This window comes from Festucalex cinctus, chromosome 14 (assembly GCF_051991245.1).
Source record: "Festucalex cinctus isolate MCC-2025b chromosome 14, RoL_Fcin_1.0, whole genome shotgun sequence".
Lineage (NCBI taxonomy): Eukaryota > Metazoa > Chordata > Actinopteri > Syngnathiformes > Syngnathidae > Festucalex > Festucalex cinctus.
Genome location: NC_135424.1, coordinates 6,174,605 through 6,189,674, shown reverse-complemented (window position 1 = coordinate 6,189,674; position 15,070 = coordinate 6,174,605). Strand labels below are relative to the sequence as shown.

Below are 15,070 nucleotides of genomic sequence, written 5' to 3'. Positions count from 1 at the left end.
GTTTGTGCCGAAAAGTAGCGCGGGGAGGCGCTGTCGAGTCAACCAGGAAGACCTCAAGATCATCTCATCTTTGATGCTAACTTGGAACCGTTTACTAGATTTAGCGACTTTCCAGTTTTCAAGCTACTCTAGCATTAGAAAGAAAGAAAGAAAGAAAGAAAGAAAGAAAGAAAGAAAGAAAGAAAGAAAGAAAGAAAGAAAGAAAGAAAGAAAGAAAGAAAGAAAGAGCCAGCAACAAATTAAGATACTTTTTGAATTTGTATATAAAACCATAAATTTATGCTGGCCTTGTATGGTTCATTAAAGTATTGTACTTTTTTTTATTTTTTTTTTTATTTTTTTTTAAGGGGCTTGGTAACTTAACATTCTCTTGCATCATCTTAACGTAATCCACGTACTGTTTACGTAATGTTCTACGTAAATGCGCAATGTTATCTTCGTTGGGCCCGATCACCTTGGATCCTCTTGCCAAATTTGAACAGCAAATAAATTGTACATAGTTTTTTTTCGGCAATTAAACACAAACTTGAAGAAGAAAAAAAAAAATCCCACCCTATTTTGCATTAGATAGATGTGGCTGGTTTATACATTAAAAAAAAAAAGAAAAAAAAGTACTGTACATAACAAAAGGCGTGAAAGGTTGCTTATATGCTGTAGCCTAAGATGGAGAAGCCGTATAATAAAGTGTTTCTGCTGCCCCCCTGAGCTTTAATGTATTATATTCACTTTGTGCAGCATCATGAGTGAAAAGGACTAGCCAGTGCCCTATAGTCATATAGGCAGACAATGAATACATTAAAGCATTTTAATATTATTATAGCAATTTTAAAAACAATCTATTTTGGGAAGTATAAAGCTTGAAAATACTCTCAAAAACATCTGGTGATCTATTCTAATTCATAATATTGCCATTAGAAATTACAACGCACATTAACCCCTATCCAGAACAGTGGATTAGTGGCACTGGTTAGCATAATTCATTTGAGGTTCTTGGTTTGATTCTCAGCTCGGGTCAATGTATGTAGCTCATATAATATGCTTAAGTGTAAACTTAATATGCCAAAACAACAATAATGACCAAAAGAAATTGGGTATACACAACAATTGTGCCAAATTTGAGCATTTCTCTCCCTTTCAGTCAAACAGCCAAGGCCTGATTCTCAGTTGTCTTGAATGACTATCCTGAGTGACTATCCAGTGATGTGGGGTGTCTGCCTCCTTCATGTCAGCCTTGTACACCAGACTTCTGCTTTGGATGTGGAGTAATCGCAATTATCGATGTAGATATGGTTATGTGTGTGGTTTGCTCTGTTATTCATGTCAAGTACACCACACACTATAAGAGCAGTAAGCTAAGCACAGAATTGATTTTTTTTTTTTTCATATGTGGGGCCTCTCACACTCAAATCAGTTCCGATGTTAAAAATTGCTGTGTGTATCCCACTTTAGTCAATTCTACTCTCCTACAGTCTAATGGTGCTACCATAGCCCCACACACTGAAAGCGGGGTACACCGGCTCCGTAAAAGTAGTGCGGACCTGGTACAGAAGCTGCATGGCATCAGACACGCTGTAAAACGCCAGCACCCCCGCCGCGTGATCCAAGTAGACGCCGATGCGAGACGACCTCGGGACGGGTATGTCCGTGCTCTTGTTGTTGTGCACGTAGGAGAACTTGGAATCTGAGCAGTAGAGGCTCCAGGATTTGTCGTTCCAGCCTAGACTGCACAAGTTATTGCTCCCTTTTCGGAAAATGCTCCTATAGGTGATGGCCACATCGATCTCCGATCCCTTGCAGACCACCTCCCAGTAGCAGCGAATCCCGGCCAGGCCTTCTTTGCAAAGCACCTTGAAACCAAGGGAAGGAAACATACAATCAGAAAAGGAACTACAGTGTAACTCCAGTTTATGGCGGGTGATACGTTCCGCAACTACCCCGCAATAGGTGAAAATCACCAATATAAAGAGATCAGGTTATTAATTTTTATAATCTTTAAAAACGTTTGCCTCTTCTGATCAGCTGTCTTCTCGTCATTTCATCAATTTTGGAAATGTCATTAGTGGTGGGAAAAGGTTTTTAATTACTTATCTTGGTCTCGAGTTTTTTATAACACGGGAAAAAATGGTATTTGAACAGGGGTGTGTAGACTTTTTACATCCAGTTTATGTTGAAGTGAGTTGAGAAATGTCAGATAGTGCTTTGGCACCATCTTGTGGCATCTTGGCACCAAGGAACTATGTAAAAGCAAGTTGAGGAGGTTCGTGTAGTGCATGGCCACCATTTTGTGGGGGGTGTCAATACATTCGCGGAAGGGTATAGTGATGTTAATATACACTGTAAAAAACAATAAAAAAAAAAAAAAAAGATTACTTAAAGTGGAAGTCAACCTTAAAATATTTCTTGACAACAACATGATATATGTGACCTCACTAGTCTAAACATGACATTCTGATTAATATTATATTTGTGGAATATGGGTTATGAAGCATAATCCAGCCATTTTTATCCATCACATGGTGCGGCCATTTTGCCACTTGCTGTCAAATTCAGATATCACATTTGCTCAGGGCTCAGGCAACAACCAATCACAGCTCACCAGTTTTCTGAAGCTGAGCTATGATTGGTTGTTGAGACCTGAGCAACTGTGATGACATTTTCACTCAACAGCAAGTGGCAAAATGGCCGCCTTCTGATATTGATAAAAACGGCTATATTTAGCTGCTTAACGCTTAATCCACTAACGCAATAATAATCAGTATATCGTATTTAGACTAGTGGGGCTGCAACGAACATAATATTGTCAAGATTTTTATTTTATTTTATTTTATTTTATTTTATTTTATTTTTATTTTTATTTTATTTTTTTTTGGGGGGGGGGGGGGGGGGGCGTTGATTTCCCCTTTTAAAAACGCAATAAGGTTTGGGTGAGAAACGATGAAACCGTGATTTGTGGGGTAACAATAATAATACTACCTTAATAATAAGCACTAACCTGTTGCCAGTGGTCAAATCGTTCCGGGTGATCAGGGTAGTTCTTAGGTTCGCTCCTCATTGTGGCGGTCCGGTTGCCCTCAGAGAGGTAAAGATTGCGGTGCACAGTGTTTACATCCAGAATCGGATGGCAAGAATCTGAACAAAACAAAATAAAAGACGGTATAGTCAATGCTGAGGCCAGGGATTCCGAAATTGTGGTTAAGGCACCAACACCATTCAAGAGGTTGGCTGAATGACTGAAAATGTGGAAAATTGATGGATGGGACACATGTTGATGTTATACATCACAAAAACAGGAGAGTTCATGTTGCACATAATTTTGAAAGCAGCCTTCGAAAGCTATAATAGGGCCTGTCGAATGACTCTCTCAAGTTGTTGCAGGAACACCTGTGTTTGTTTAAAGGGATCCTGATTTGTAGGCTTGCTTTCTCCTATTTCACCAAACCTGTTCTGTCACGTGTGTTATTGTAATGCTGCTTTCTGTTCCTACAACACATGCTGTGACTACCATCCAGGAGCCATGATTAGCTTTTTCCAACAGGACACATCCCGTTCTGTTCTCTGGAATCTGATTCGGATCTTTTGCTCAACAAGGACGGAATAAACCCAGAAGAAAAATATTAAGATGAACTATGTGTTTCATTGTGTGAAGCAAATAGTGATCACATCAAGTATTGACCGGTTTTCTGACCTCAGCCGCCACACCCCAAAGGAGCTTTCAGAATTCACTTAATAAAAAATGGGAGGGAAAAAAAAATTGTTGCGTTTATATTTTTGCTTACATCTCATGAAATCCTCTCTGGTCCTTGGTTCTTCCATCATCCTTGACTCTGTCAAAAACGATGATTCCCTCCTTGTTTTTTTGTCACTTTCTTGTGTGATGTAGACTTCTTTCACTAGTGACCAAACGAGGGGAACGTGACAGTTTAACGATAGAAGACAATTAATTCATGGGTGTGGCAAGGCAAGATAAATCTGCCAACCTGCTGCGGAGATTTTAGTCGTCTCTTTCTTGCTGATTTCCTCCACTTGTAATTTCAGGCCGGCGATGGCTCTCTTGGTGGCCTCAAAGGAGTAATTGGGAGCAATGCTGACATTGTTCAGGTCCTCGTAACCAGAAGGGCCAGACAGAGACTGCCAGCTCTGGGAAGAAACAAAGTAGAATCGATCAATGGCACACACTGAAACCAAACCAGTGGCAACTATTTGAGACAAAGAATACAGCTCTAAAAAAATGAACATATACGTTTATCTGATTTTGTTTGGTTAAAATATTTTCGATGTTTTATTCTAAACATTAATGACATAACAAAGGTCATGCTCACCTGCAGAAAGTGTATGTGGTCGTCGGTGTGCGACAGCTTCTCCAGGTCGGTGTGTCTCTTCCTCAGCAAGGTGATCTCTTCTTCCAAGCGGTCGAGGAGAATTTCCCCGCGGTTCGCCGTGGTTCTCTCGTGCAAGCGGACCATCTCCTTGACTTCGTTGTACTTCCTCTCAATGGAGAGCAGCAGCTCCGTGAAGATCCGCTCGTTCTCCTCCAGGACCGACTCAGCTGAGTGCTGTTTGTTAGGATTACGTGGTCATTTTTATTTATTTTTTCCGTAAGACAAATAAACATGTGCCTTTTTCTCCCTTCGGGACTGTAATGGTCTCAGTGCATATTGTTGTCAGTGATTGGCATTTGAATTCTGTTGCTAACCAAAACAGTAGCGCCTACAAAGACATGGTATCTCATTAAAAGTGCTTAGACGGGCCAACACAACTCCCTTTGACATAAATGCATTAGCACAATTACAAATCCTCACCTATCTGCAATTGGATAAATAAATAGCCACTATTAGTTTAAGAAGGAAGTTGATGGCCATTACTTTTACAGCTTCCACAGCTTGTCGGAGATCCTGCCATTTTTTGACCCGCTCGTCAATCCTGTGCTGGGATTTGTGCAGCGTGGTGCCAAGTTGTTTCTATGGAGGAAATGATAACATTGCAATTAAATACACTTGTCACAAAAAGTTAGGGATATGGGGATTTTGGGATAAATTTCAAGATGAACCTAACAATGTGTCACAGCTTTTACTGAACTTATCAAAAAATGCATCAAACTGTTCAATGTTTCAGTACTTTAAATTCAATTCAACTCAACTCCGATTTATCTCTAGAACACTTAAAAATTACTGCAGCTGAAACAAAGTCCTGTAATGTATATAAAAATCAAATATAAAAAATGCACAAGACAATGAGCACAATTTAAAAACACTAAAACAAGGGCTCAAGTACCATGCTGTGTTGAACGCCAATGGGGAAAAAAAAGGGGGTTTAGGTGGGCTTTAAAAATGACCATCAGCGAAGCTAAGGTAATTCCACCAGCGACAGAAAATCTCGATCCCCTCTGAGTGTCTGTTTAAACGCCAGTACCACCAGGTCAGCTGACCTAAAGGAACCAGCAGGAGTGTAGGAAATGGACCATCTCAGACAAATAAGCCAGGGCAAGTGCTAAAAACAACGGACAGAATCGTAAAAAGAACTCTATAAATACGTTAGGTGCTCCCTCTTGCATGCTCCAGTTAAGATGCAAACAGAAGCATTTTGAGCCAATGTTTGCACAACTTGCTGCTCTTCAACAAAGAGCTGAACGGCAAAATGCTTTGTCAAAGTAGGTGTTTAGTAAATGTCTTTCTGTGAGTCTTCCAGTCTCTCTGTGACAAGCTGTTGATGACATACTGCTCACGCGCTAAGCTCAGTGGACACTTCCTTCTGAGAACACCCTGTTTGAAGTCTTGCAATGACGAGGTGATGTTGAGCAATTGTTCGGTGAGTCTTGGTTTCGTGATGCCAAAACGTGAACAGCATAAACAAGAGAACTGTTAAAGTACCGATTCTAATTGAATCAGGAAATGTATTGGTCCACTTAAATATTAAAATAGTGAATTTCACCATTTAGCTGCTTGTTAGAGAAAAGCAAAAAAAAAAAAAAAAAGTAACACTGAGCAGTCGAACATGTCTGTTGAAATATTTTTAGTTCATCCTGAAATTTCATACAAAACCCCAATATGTTAATTCTTGATGGTACACCACTCACCTGTTTCTCAGTCCTCTCAGTTCCAGCCGGGACGATGTCGTGGTGCTTGTGCTCATCCATCATACACAGGACGCACACGGACGTCTGGTCAGTACGACAAAAGGCCTCCAGCAGCTTGTCGTGCTGAGCGCAGATCTTCTCCCTCATCTGGCCAGTCGCTTTGACCAGTTTGTGCTTCATCAGCGCCGGGTAGTCATAGTGAGACTGAAGGTGAGTCTCGCAGTAAGACGCCAGGCACACCAAGCAGGACTTCTCAGCTTTCTGCTTACTGGTGGTGCAGAAGTCGCAAAGGACCTCGCCACGTTTGGCCTGCGTCCTGTTCTGGCCGTGGCTCGCGGAGCGACGGGATCGGTCCATGGTGCTGTATCGGTCTAAATCCAGAGTGCTGGGGTGCGACATTTTGTCTTGGAGTCAGAAACAATGTGAAACAAAACCCAATATAACTTAATTAACAGTAAAAAGAACAGGTCTTGAGATTCACAGCCAAAAACTCTAAGGACAGTAAGGTCCCTTACGTTGTCCGCTTCAGTGAAACTGTGTGACTGCCAATGTGTGTGTGATAGAATGTGAGCTATGTGGTCTGTTCACACTGTAAAACCAGTATTCCCAGTCAAATGAGTGGGCGGGTGACACTACCTGAAACTAGACAAACAACTCATGCTCCTTGACTTTAAATGTACAAGTGCTCACTAAATAAGACTCAGGGTGAAATATGCCTAAAAGAAATACAACTCAACTGTACTTAACAAACGTACTGTACTAGATTAATAAAAGATTAAACCACTGTACCATTAAGCACAGTTTGAACATTGAATTGATTCTACTGGAGGAAGCCTGCATACCATTAGTGGTACACATACCACACAACTCTGTGTATATATTAGCATTATCATTACATTTCTGGCACTCAAGTTATATTCTGGTACTCATAGTTACTGAAAGAATGCTATTACATCATATCTGTTTAATGCAATGGAACACTGATCCTATACAACTCCTGACTGTATAATGTTACAAAGGCTACTTTTACTTGAAAGAATTTGAGTGCCTGCCCCCTCTATGATGTGGCCGTTTTGGTACCTTGATGCGCGGCTCCTCGGCTGCAGGAGGCGGTAGCGGCCTGGGTGGCGTGTGGAAACGACAACACTTGCATTTCGCTAAAGCGCGTCGGTAGTCCAACGTTGGCGCCAGATGAGCACTGTGGCGCCAGCTCGGCACAGCACGTTAGTGTACCACGGACACCACATCACGAAAAGATAACAAACAGCACAAGCGACACCCATAAGAAGCCGGACTTTCTCTTTCTTGTCTTATAAACACGAGAGGTCCCTCCGTTTGTCCTAGTTCCGCGCCAGAGAAGGAAGAATAAAGGTGGGTGGGTGCATTTGTGTCTGGAATATGTAAACTGTTGAGATATTTTCCTCCTAGTTGGTTTATTATTTAGGAAAGGACTCATCTTGAGATGCAAGGGAAGCTTAGTTGTGAAATGACGCCGATACTTGCATGGATGCTCGCCCATATTTGTGCTTTCGTGTTATAGTGTAGTTGTTAAAGTAGCCTGCGAACTCTGTCATGGAAAAATACAGGGCCGCGACCCACTCTGCACATTGTTGTATTGTTTTCATTATTAAAGGGTTTAAACGCGATGTTGCCTCCTCCATCTCTGTCGTGAGTGTTGATTTTGTAGTAGACCACTGCATTAACGACCCCGTCCGTATGGAATGGCGTCAATTGCATACGTTTAGATAAATGTGGTTGAACGGTTTGTTTCAATGAATAATTCCCTTCGATGTTAAAAGTCCTCACCTGGTAGTTACGTGGGGGACCAGGGATGAAGATAGGCGATTTAGCCGACGGGTTAGCTTGGCACCGTGGCTACGTAGCCGACGCTAACGACGGCTGGAGCTGGTTAGCCAGCAAGGCCGCCATTGAAAAGGGTGCCGCAGTCTATCAAGACTCGCGTTGTAGTACAGTACATGCTCTACACGCATCTCGAAGTAAGCTATGGTGTGTATGTAATAAAAGTTTCGAAACTGTTATTAAATCACGACATGTGTTTGTGGGCTTGCGTACATATGTAGGTTAGTTTCAAACCGAAAGACAACCTTCCCGGGCTCTCCCCTTCGTTTTCATCGCCATCCATGTTGGTCATCTTTGTCCCTCTCCGGCTACTAGCCCAACTCTTATTAGCTTGCTAACTTTACCATTAGCTTTCAAGACACAGTGGCGTCATTGTTTTTTTATGACCGGGTGGATTTTTTAATAACACGTTCGTATTTTGTCACATAGACGCGGGGCTGTTGACTTATTTGGACATGGCTCGGGGCTTTGCTGTTGATCCAATGCGGTTTGGGGAGGGCGGAAGCTAAGTTGGCTTACGTTAGCTCGTGGCAGCCATCTTACGCGAGCATTGTAGTCCTTGGGTTCGCTAGCTGCTGGTGTGGCATAACAAGATGGCCTGTTAATACGTGCGGAAGAGGACAATTTCCGCGTCGACAACCGCGCCCTTGCATCGCCCCGAAATAATTTTGTTCTCCTAACTTTAAAAGCGACTTTTTAGACAGCGTAAGTATCACAGTCAGTCTGTTGGCTTCGTCGATGTGCTTTTGCTACGAGGCTAGTTAGCGCGCTAAATGGCGACCACTTAGCGGCTAACACAAAGCTGCGGCGGCGTTAACCAATTTCCCCTCGACCGTAGCCAGCTAACTAGCGGCTACGAAAGCTATTTGTAGCCGTTTTGGGGAGAGGCTAGCGAGTCACCGGTCCAACATTTTAGTAATAAAACGCCGCTTTGGCGACGCCCGAGCGCAAAGTAGATATCGCGTCGGGTGGAGAACAAAGAGCCGCACGGGTTGAAAGCGGTTTAGGCCGGCTGGCCTGTCGCTTTGCGGATTAAACTCCACTCGAGAACCAAATGACGATATTGGCTACTTTGATGCTGTTTAGCTCGTTATAACTGCTAACCTAGCCTGCTAATTGACACTTAGCCTGTATATTGGCTTTCAGTTTGCTAATCGGAGGTGTATTTGCCTACTTGAATTAAAATGCACCAAAGTTGCACTATCTTACTGCATAAGTATGTGTGTGTATCTATATCGTGGAGAGGCCCGCCTCGGCATTGTAAGATGTTAAATTTTAACATAGCCACCATTTTAGACTTCATATTGTTGCAATTTTTGCCTTTTTTTTTTTTTTTTTTTGGCTCGTCAAACCTTTTAAAGCGGCATCTTTATCATCGGCCCATAAAGCCCCCACGACTCTATTAAAACACGCGTACCAGATGTTATTGCAAAAGTGTGGGTATTTGTAAGGTGTGCCACTAATTGTTTATCATAGTGGTTTAAAGGGGAATTTCCTCTGTATCTGAATATTAAAGTAATAAGCCTTTGTTGATAAACATTCAAACAGGCTTACCAAATCTTACTGGTATTTATCATGGAGAGAACAACATCATGATCATTTTTAACAATTCGTAATGTTTACTATGCTTTATACTTACACATACTTGTGAGTTGATTATTTTAAGGAAAAGTAAGGTGTGTCCCTAACAGCTGTCAAAGGTGAGAGAGAAACATTTCAATGGTGGTTTCCTGTTGATGTATATTACAGCAATAAACCAAGTCACACAGAGCATCACTGGTAAACAATTTTATATTTTTGACGTTTTTTTTCTTTTGTTTTTTTTCCCCCCACACTCTGTGCTTGCTTGTCCTTGAGCTCATAATTTAAAGGTGGGGTGTGTCCATAATTGCTCATCACAGTAACATTTTTTATGGGCCGTTCCCTTTTTGAAGTTGTATATATTAAAGAGTTAGCCAAGTCAGTGAGCCTCCTTGTAGTTCAGAGATTTTATTATCAGTTGATGGGAGTTGTGACAGCGATGCAATTCTTCCAAAAGTGCCTTTGTGACATTGTCTATGGTCAGAACGGAGTCTTGCAATTCCTTGTCAGCTCCTGACCAAACCCCCAAATTTTTCTCTGAAAGTCTTGTTTTTCCTGCCTTACATATGAATGTTTTTATACAAATGTGTAAGAATGAATATTAAAGTTTAAATCTTTTACAGATACCCAAGCGTCCCTGTGATCGTTACGGCCGCGGATCTGTTATTCTCAAGCCATCAAATAAAATACACTTTCAGGCAAGTATGTTCATTTGGATTAGAATGAAATTTTTTTCAACAGAAACATCCCACGACTGCCTTTGCGTGCAACATTTTGTACATCATTTTCTACAAGTATAACTAGTATAACGCAGTTGATTTCTGGGTTGTACCAGAAGCTAAATTTTATTTTAGTGTGACTAGTTTACGCTAAAATTTTCAGTTGTATTCCAATCACAGGGCAGATATAAACTGTTCGTTCACGTTTGGACAACCTATGGAAAATTGATGTGGGAGGAAACTCCACACAGGAGGGGCAGGGAGTACATCGGAACCCGGAACCTCTCAGGTGAACATGTAAACTAGCCTAAATGCATTACATTTAATTAGATAATTAGGTGGTGTTAACTGGTCTTTAACCCAAAGTAAAATAAATAAATAAATGTATTTTATAAAGCCATTCACATTTGAGCAGAGATGAGAAAGAATCTCAAATCCAGGACCTCTAGACTGAGGAAGACGTGTTAACCATTACACTACGTCCCAGTTGCAATAAAATATTATGAAAAACTGAAAATGGCGAGTCATCTGTCTTTGTCAAATGTTTATCAATAGCTAGAGAGGGACAACAGCTGTTCCATCATGAGGATGAACTTGACGTGGTTAACGTTGCTGTGTTGGCTTCTCTTCCAGGTCTGCTCACTAACAGCACCAGCGCTGTGCTCATCAAAACCAGGATCAATACCCCGATTCTTAGTTGAGTTACCGTCCAGCCAAAAAACGGAGGTCGTGGGGTTGGAGTGTGTGCTCATGGCGGAGTCAGAGACTGAGTGTGACACACCCGGCCTTGACACGCTTGGGTCGGAGTGTGTCATAGCCCACAGCCATGTCGACCTGCACTATGGAGCCGAGACAGAAATCATGACTGAGGAAAAGCGTGGCCTGGAGTTGGAGATCCACGGCACCGAACTCAAGATCCAAGGTCTGGGGACGGATCTCGGCGCCGTGGCGTGCGTGGACGCCATTGTGGAGACGGACCACGATTACATCAAGGTGGAGCACGACGACATGCACTGCTTTGCCGGTGCTGAGATCAAGACGTCGGGCTCTGCTCTGCTCGGGGAGGTGCTTCTCAAAGCCGACGGCGAGCATGAGGTGAAAGTGGAGTCGGACCACGGCGGTGAGCTGACGGTGGAGTCTGAGAATGGTGTCATCATTCACGAGGCCCACGGCCTGCAGTGCAACGAGTGCGGTGAGATCTTTGGCAGCATCTCTGATCTCCACCAGCATTTTGAGATCCACAAGGACCTCAACCCGTACATCTGCATCCACTGCGGTGAGAGCTTTGCGGTGGAGGCCAGTCTCAAGCAGCACATGAAGATCCACATGAAAGAGAAGCCCTACGTACCGCCCGGCGTGGAGATGATGGGCAAGGACGTCATCGACGCCTTCAGCCTCAAGTCCCACCAGATGATCCACCTGCCCGACAAACCCCACCGCTGCACCGAGTGCGGCAAGAGCTTTGCGGCTGCCATCACCCTGCGAGAACACATGAAGATGCATTCGGAGGACAAGCCGTACAAGTGCACCCAGTGCAGGAAGAGCTTTGTCCGCAGGAGGCACCTGAAGAAGCACCAGGAGGTCCACGCCCGCGAAAAGCCGTACACGTGCGGCCAGTGCGGCAAAGGCTTCGCCACCACCTCCAACCTCAAGCAACACCAGAAGACCCACGCCGCGCACGCCGGTGTGGTGCTTGCCGACAAGCCCCACCGCTGCGCGCAGTGCGGCAAATGTTTCGCCGCCGCTGCCACCCTGCGGGAGCACCAGCGGGTCCACTCGGGCGAGAAGCCGTACAAGTGCAACATGTGCCGGAAGAGCTTCGTGCGCAAGCGCCACCTGAAGAAACACCAGCAGGTCCACGCCGGCGGCAAGCCCTACACCTGCAGGCACTGCACCAAGGGCTTCAACCACTCCTCCTCCCTCTCGCGCCATAACAAGACCCACCTGCAGGGACCCGTCTTCTCGCCGCCGCAGCCCGGCGAGCCCATGGCCTTCAGTACTCCTCAAAAGCAGAGGGTGCACCTGCAGGGAGCGAAGCCGTACATGTGCCACCACTGCGACAAGGGCTTCAACCATTCCTCCTCCCTGTCGCGGCACCAGAGAGTCCACTCCGAGGGCAAGGGCTACACCTGCGGCCACTGCGGCAAGATCTTCACCCACGCCTCGTCACTGACGCGGCACCAGAGGGTCCACCTGGATAACAAGCAGCAGCAGCCGGCGCCACAGTCGCCGCCTTCACTGCCGCCTCTGCCCCTGCCCATGGGCACGCCCGAGCAGTACAGCGCAATCACTTCGCCCAAGATCTTCCCTAACAGCGCCTTCCCCAAGCAACACCTCCTCTCCTCCATGGAAAAGCCCTACTGCTGCACCCAGTGCGGCAAAGGCTTCAACCATTCGTCCTCTCTCTCCAGACACCACCGGATCCATTGAGAGTAGTGAGGGTTGGGTCCTGCTCTCCACGCAAGTGCTCGCTCAATCCCTAGCTTCTATCTACTATCGCCCCCCGCCGCAAGACCAGTTGGGCCGACTCCTATGGATGTGTACATGGTCAGGTCAGCTGCAGCGAAAAGGACCAGTTGAGGGAAATGACATGACCAGAAGGACTGATTGGCTATACAGAGCAGAAGCTGCGGGGAAGTGCCGCTTCCATTCTTTGTTCTCGCTTGTGCAGGAACTCCATTTTGAACATTTTTAAACCAGGAAAAAAAAATAAAAAATGAAATGTTACCCCATGATTTTTGGATGACGCTACTCAGCAGTGAACACAGGAGATTTCTTTTTCCGAGGCGGTTAACACCGGGAACTCCCAATTAGTCATCTCTTCTCACCCTCGTAACCTGTGTGAAGCAAATCCACTGTAAATACTTTGATTTCATTTTTATGTATAGGTAACTAGTGTTGTTCCAAAAAGATTACATTTTGATAGCAAGACCCACTTTGTCCATTTTTTTTTCTTCTTTTGAGCCCCACTTTCAGACTCTGAGTTAAATTTATTGCGGGTGTTTTCAAGCAGCAGTTGAATTTGCCATTGTGTATATTTATGAGGTTATTTTGTATGTCTATCATGACGTGGGCTTTAGGAAGAGCAATACTGGCTGACAGACAACCTGATGTGATGGCACGCAGTCACAAAACAATTCCTGACAGAGAATAAACTCTCCTGGTTAGCATATTACACCCGTCTCCTTTTCTTTGCTTATTCCCGTTCCCATTGAGAATAACTAAATGACCTGTTTATAGACTATAGATAGCAGTTACTCACTTTGACTATCACAATCTGATTTAAAGGCTTGTGCATACTAAACACATTATGAGAAAAGCTTTTTCCAAGACTCCGCATTATGCTCGACTCGTGTAAAAAAAACAAAACACTTTACAAATGTATTTTTTTAGATATGGCTTGGGTTATATGAAATGAGCAAAGAGATGTTTTTATTGGAGGAGGGCACAACAAGCAATATTTTGTTTTCTAAATTTATCCCCAATTGTTTTGCTTTAATCTGTAGCATATTTTTTTCCCCCTGTGTTAGCTTAGGTGCCTTATTGCATGCTGTGTAGTAATGGATGCTGAGCTGTTAATTGATGAAAAAGGTTTTTAAGTTCTCGTTCATACCCATTGTTTAATTTGATGTCAATGACTTTTTTTTTTTTTTTCTTTTATGTATGCTATCCTGTTTACACTGTATATTGTCTTTATTTTCTCCCCTCTTCTGTTCTTGTAAATGGCCTAAATCTTGAGAGGAAAAAATGTAAAGCAATCCATAGAGGCTTCTCTTTAAGGGCAAAATTTGTAACATCTTTTCCCTAATTTGAGTGGCACATATATGGATAAATAAAGGTTGTTGACTCTCTTCTGGTGTCCTGTAGAATTTGATTTTACTATGGCTCATGGTTGTCTTATGGATCTGACGATGAGTTTGAATCTTGGCTTGACGTTTTCCCTTTTCTTGTCTTTTTTTTTTCTTTTTTTTTTGTCATTGAATATTAGATTTGGAAATATATTAAAAATAGAAAAAACAAAATTGAACTACAGCTTGATTTTCAATTTTTATTTCAGAAACGAAAAGGAGTTATAACAGGAGCCACAAATCGAAAAACATCCTGTATATTTATTTTGGATTGCCGTAAATTGTCACCGCGAGCTGGTGACATTGACATGACATTTTATTGCAACACAGAAAATGCTTTATGCATTTTACACAGGTTTTTCTTAACCACAATTTGAAAAGCAATGGCTTATTTTTTTTTAATTATATATTCTAATTGCGTAGGTACCAGAAATAATCTCCACGTATGGTTAACGTTTATGGAATTTTGGCTGGAGGTCAGTGAGTCATACAGAAGATGATCTCGTTTTTGGACGCCACGCTGTCGCCATCTCTTGGCCAGTATGAGAAATGCTCGCGGTGAGAACTTCAGGCAATCCAAAAAACGGGCTGTTTTTCGATTTGTGGCTCCTGCTATATATCCTATTTTCTTTTCTGAAATAAACGTTGAAAACCAACTTTCCTTACCCGTCCCAGACAGCCAAACGAGAACATCAACGCTGTATTTCAATTTTAGTGTTTCTATTTAAAAACGAAAATCAAATAACGATTTTTTTTTTATTTTTAATATCTGTTTCCAAACGTAACATCCAATGATCAAAAGAAGACACTATCAAAAACCTAACATTTATAAGTAATTTAAATTCTTAAGTGAACGGGTCAAACCTGTGTCTTGTGGTTGGGTGGCAACTGGTCCAAGGTCTAGCCAACTGAAATAGGTTCCCTGTAGAAAACTGATGGAAGTCAAACATTCATACTGACCTATATAGTTGGTATAAAATCAGAAACTC

General features: G+C 43.0%; 2 protein-coding genes across 5 annotated transcripts; one reads left to right on the top strand and one right to left on the bottom strand.

Moving 5' to 3' along the window:
* Nucleotides 1-791: 791 nt before the first annotated feature.
* Nucleotides 792-8,886, bottom strand: ftr14l (finTRIM family, member 14-like). The gene is made up of 8 exons (XM_077495886.1): nucleotides 7,154-8,886; nucleotides 6,074-6,477; nucleotides 4,863-4,958; nucleotides 4,320-4,553; nucleotides 3,978-4,137; nucleotides 3,777-3,890; nucleotides 2,993-3,129; nucleotides 792-1,847 (listed from the first exon to the last, which is right to left on the bottom strand). Exons 1-8 carry the CDS (start codon nucleotides 7,224-7,226, stop codon nucleotides 1,464-1,466), a joined length of 1,602 nt encoding a protein of 533 aa, XP_077352012.1. The 5' UTR covers nucleotides 7,227-8,886; the 3' UTR covers nucleotides 792-1,463.
* On the top strand, nucleotides 7,200-14,084 carry LOC144001515 (uncharacterized). Of its 4 annotated transcripts, none has more exons than XM_077495883.1 (4): nucleotides 7,200-7,444; nucleotides 10,138-10,212; nucleotides 10,414-10,522; nucleotides 10,867-14,084. In XM_077495883.1, the coding sequence occupies exon 4, from the start codon at nucleotides 10,984-10,986 to the stop codon at nucleotides 12,661-12,663; it is 1,680 nt and encodes a 559-aa protein (XP_077352009.1). In that variant the 5' UTR covers nucleotides 7,200-7,444; nucleotides 10,138-10,212; nucleotides 10,414-10,522; nucleotides 10,867-10,983; the 3' UTR covers nucleotides 12,664-14,084. The 4 variants fall into 4 exon arrangements, with proteins under 4 accessions (XP_077352009.1, XP_077352007.1, XP_077352011.1 ...); XM_077495885.1 differs by lacking the exon at nucleotides 7,200-7,444 and adding an exon at nucleotides 8,064-8,638; XM_077495881.1 differs by lacking the exon at nucleotides 10,414-10,522.
* The last annotated feature ends 986 nt before the right edge of the window (nucleotides 14,085-15,070 follow it).

Excerpts from the sequence above, each read along its gene's own strand:
- ftr14l (XM_077495886.1), bottom strand. The coding sequence starts at position 7,226 with ATGCAAGTGTTGTCGTTTCCACACGCCACCCAGGCCGCTACCGCCTCC. Across the intron at positions 4,554-4,862 it reads AAGCTGTGGAAGCTGTAAAA|CACTCAGCTGAGTCGGTCCT; the intron begins GTAATGGCCATC and ends CCTAACAAACAG. Across the intron at positions 4,138-4,319 it reads ACCACATACACTTTCTGCAG|AGCTGGCAGTCTCTGTCTGG; the intron begins GTGAGCATGACC and ends GTTTCTTCCCAG.
- LOC144001515 (XM_077495881.1), top strand. The coding sequence starts at position 10,984 with ATGGCGGAGTCAGAGACTGAGTGTGACACACCCGGCCTTGACACGCTT.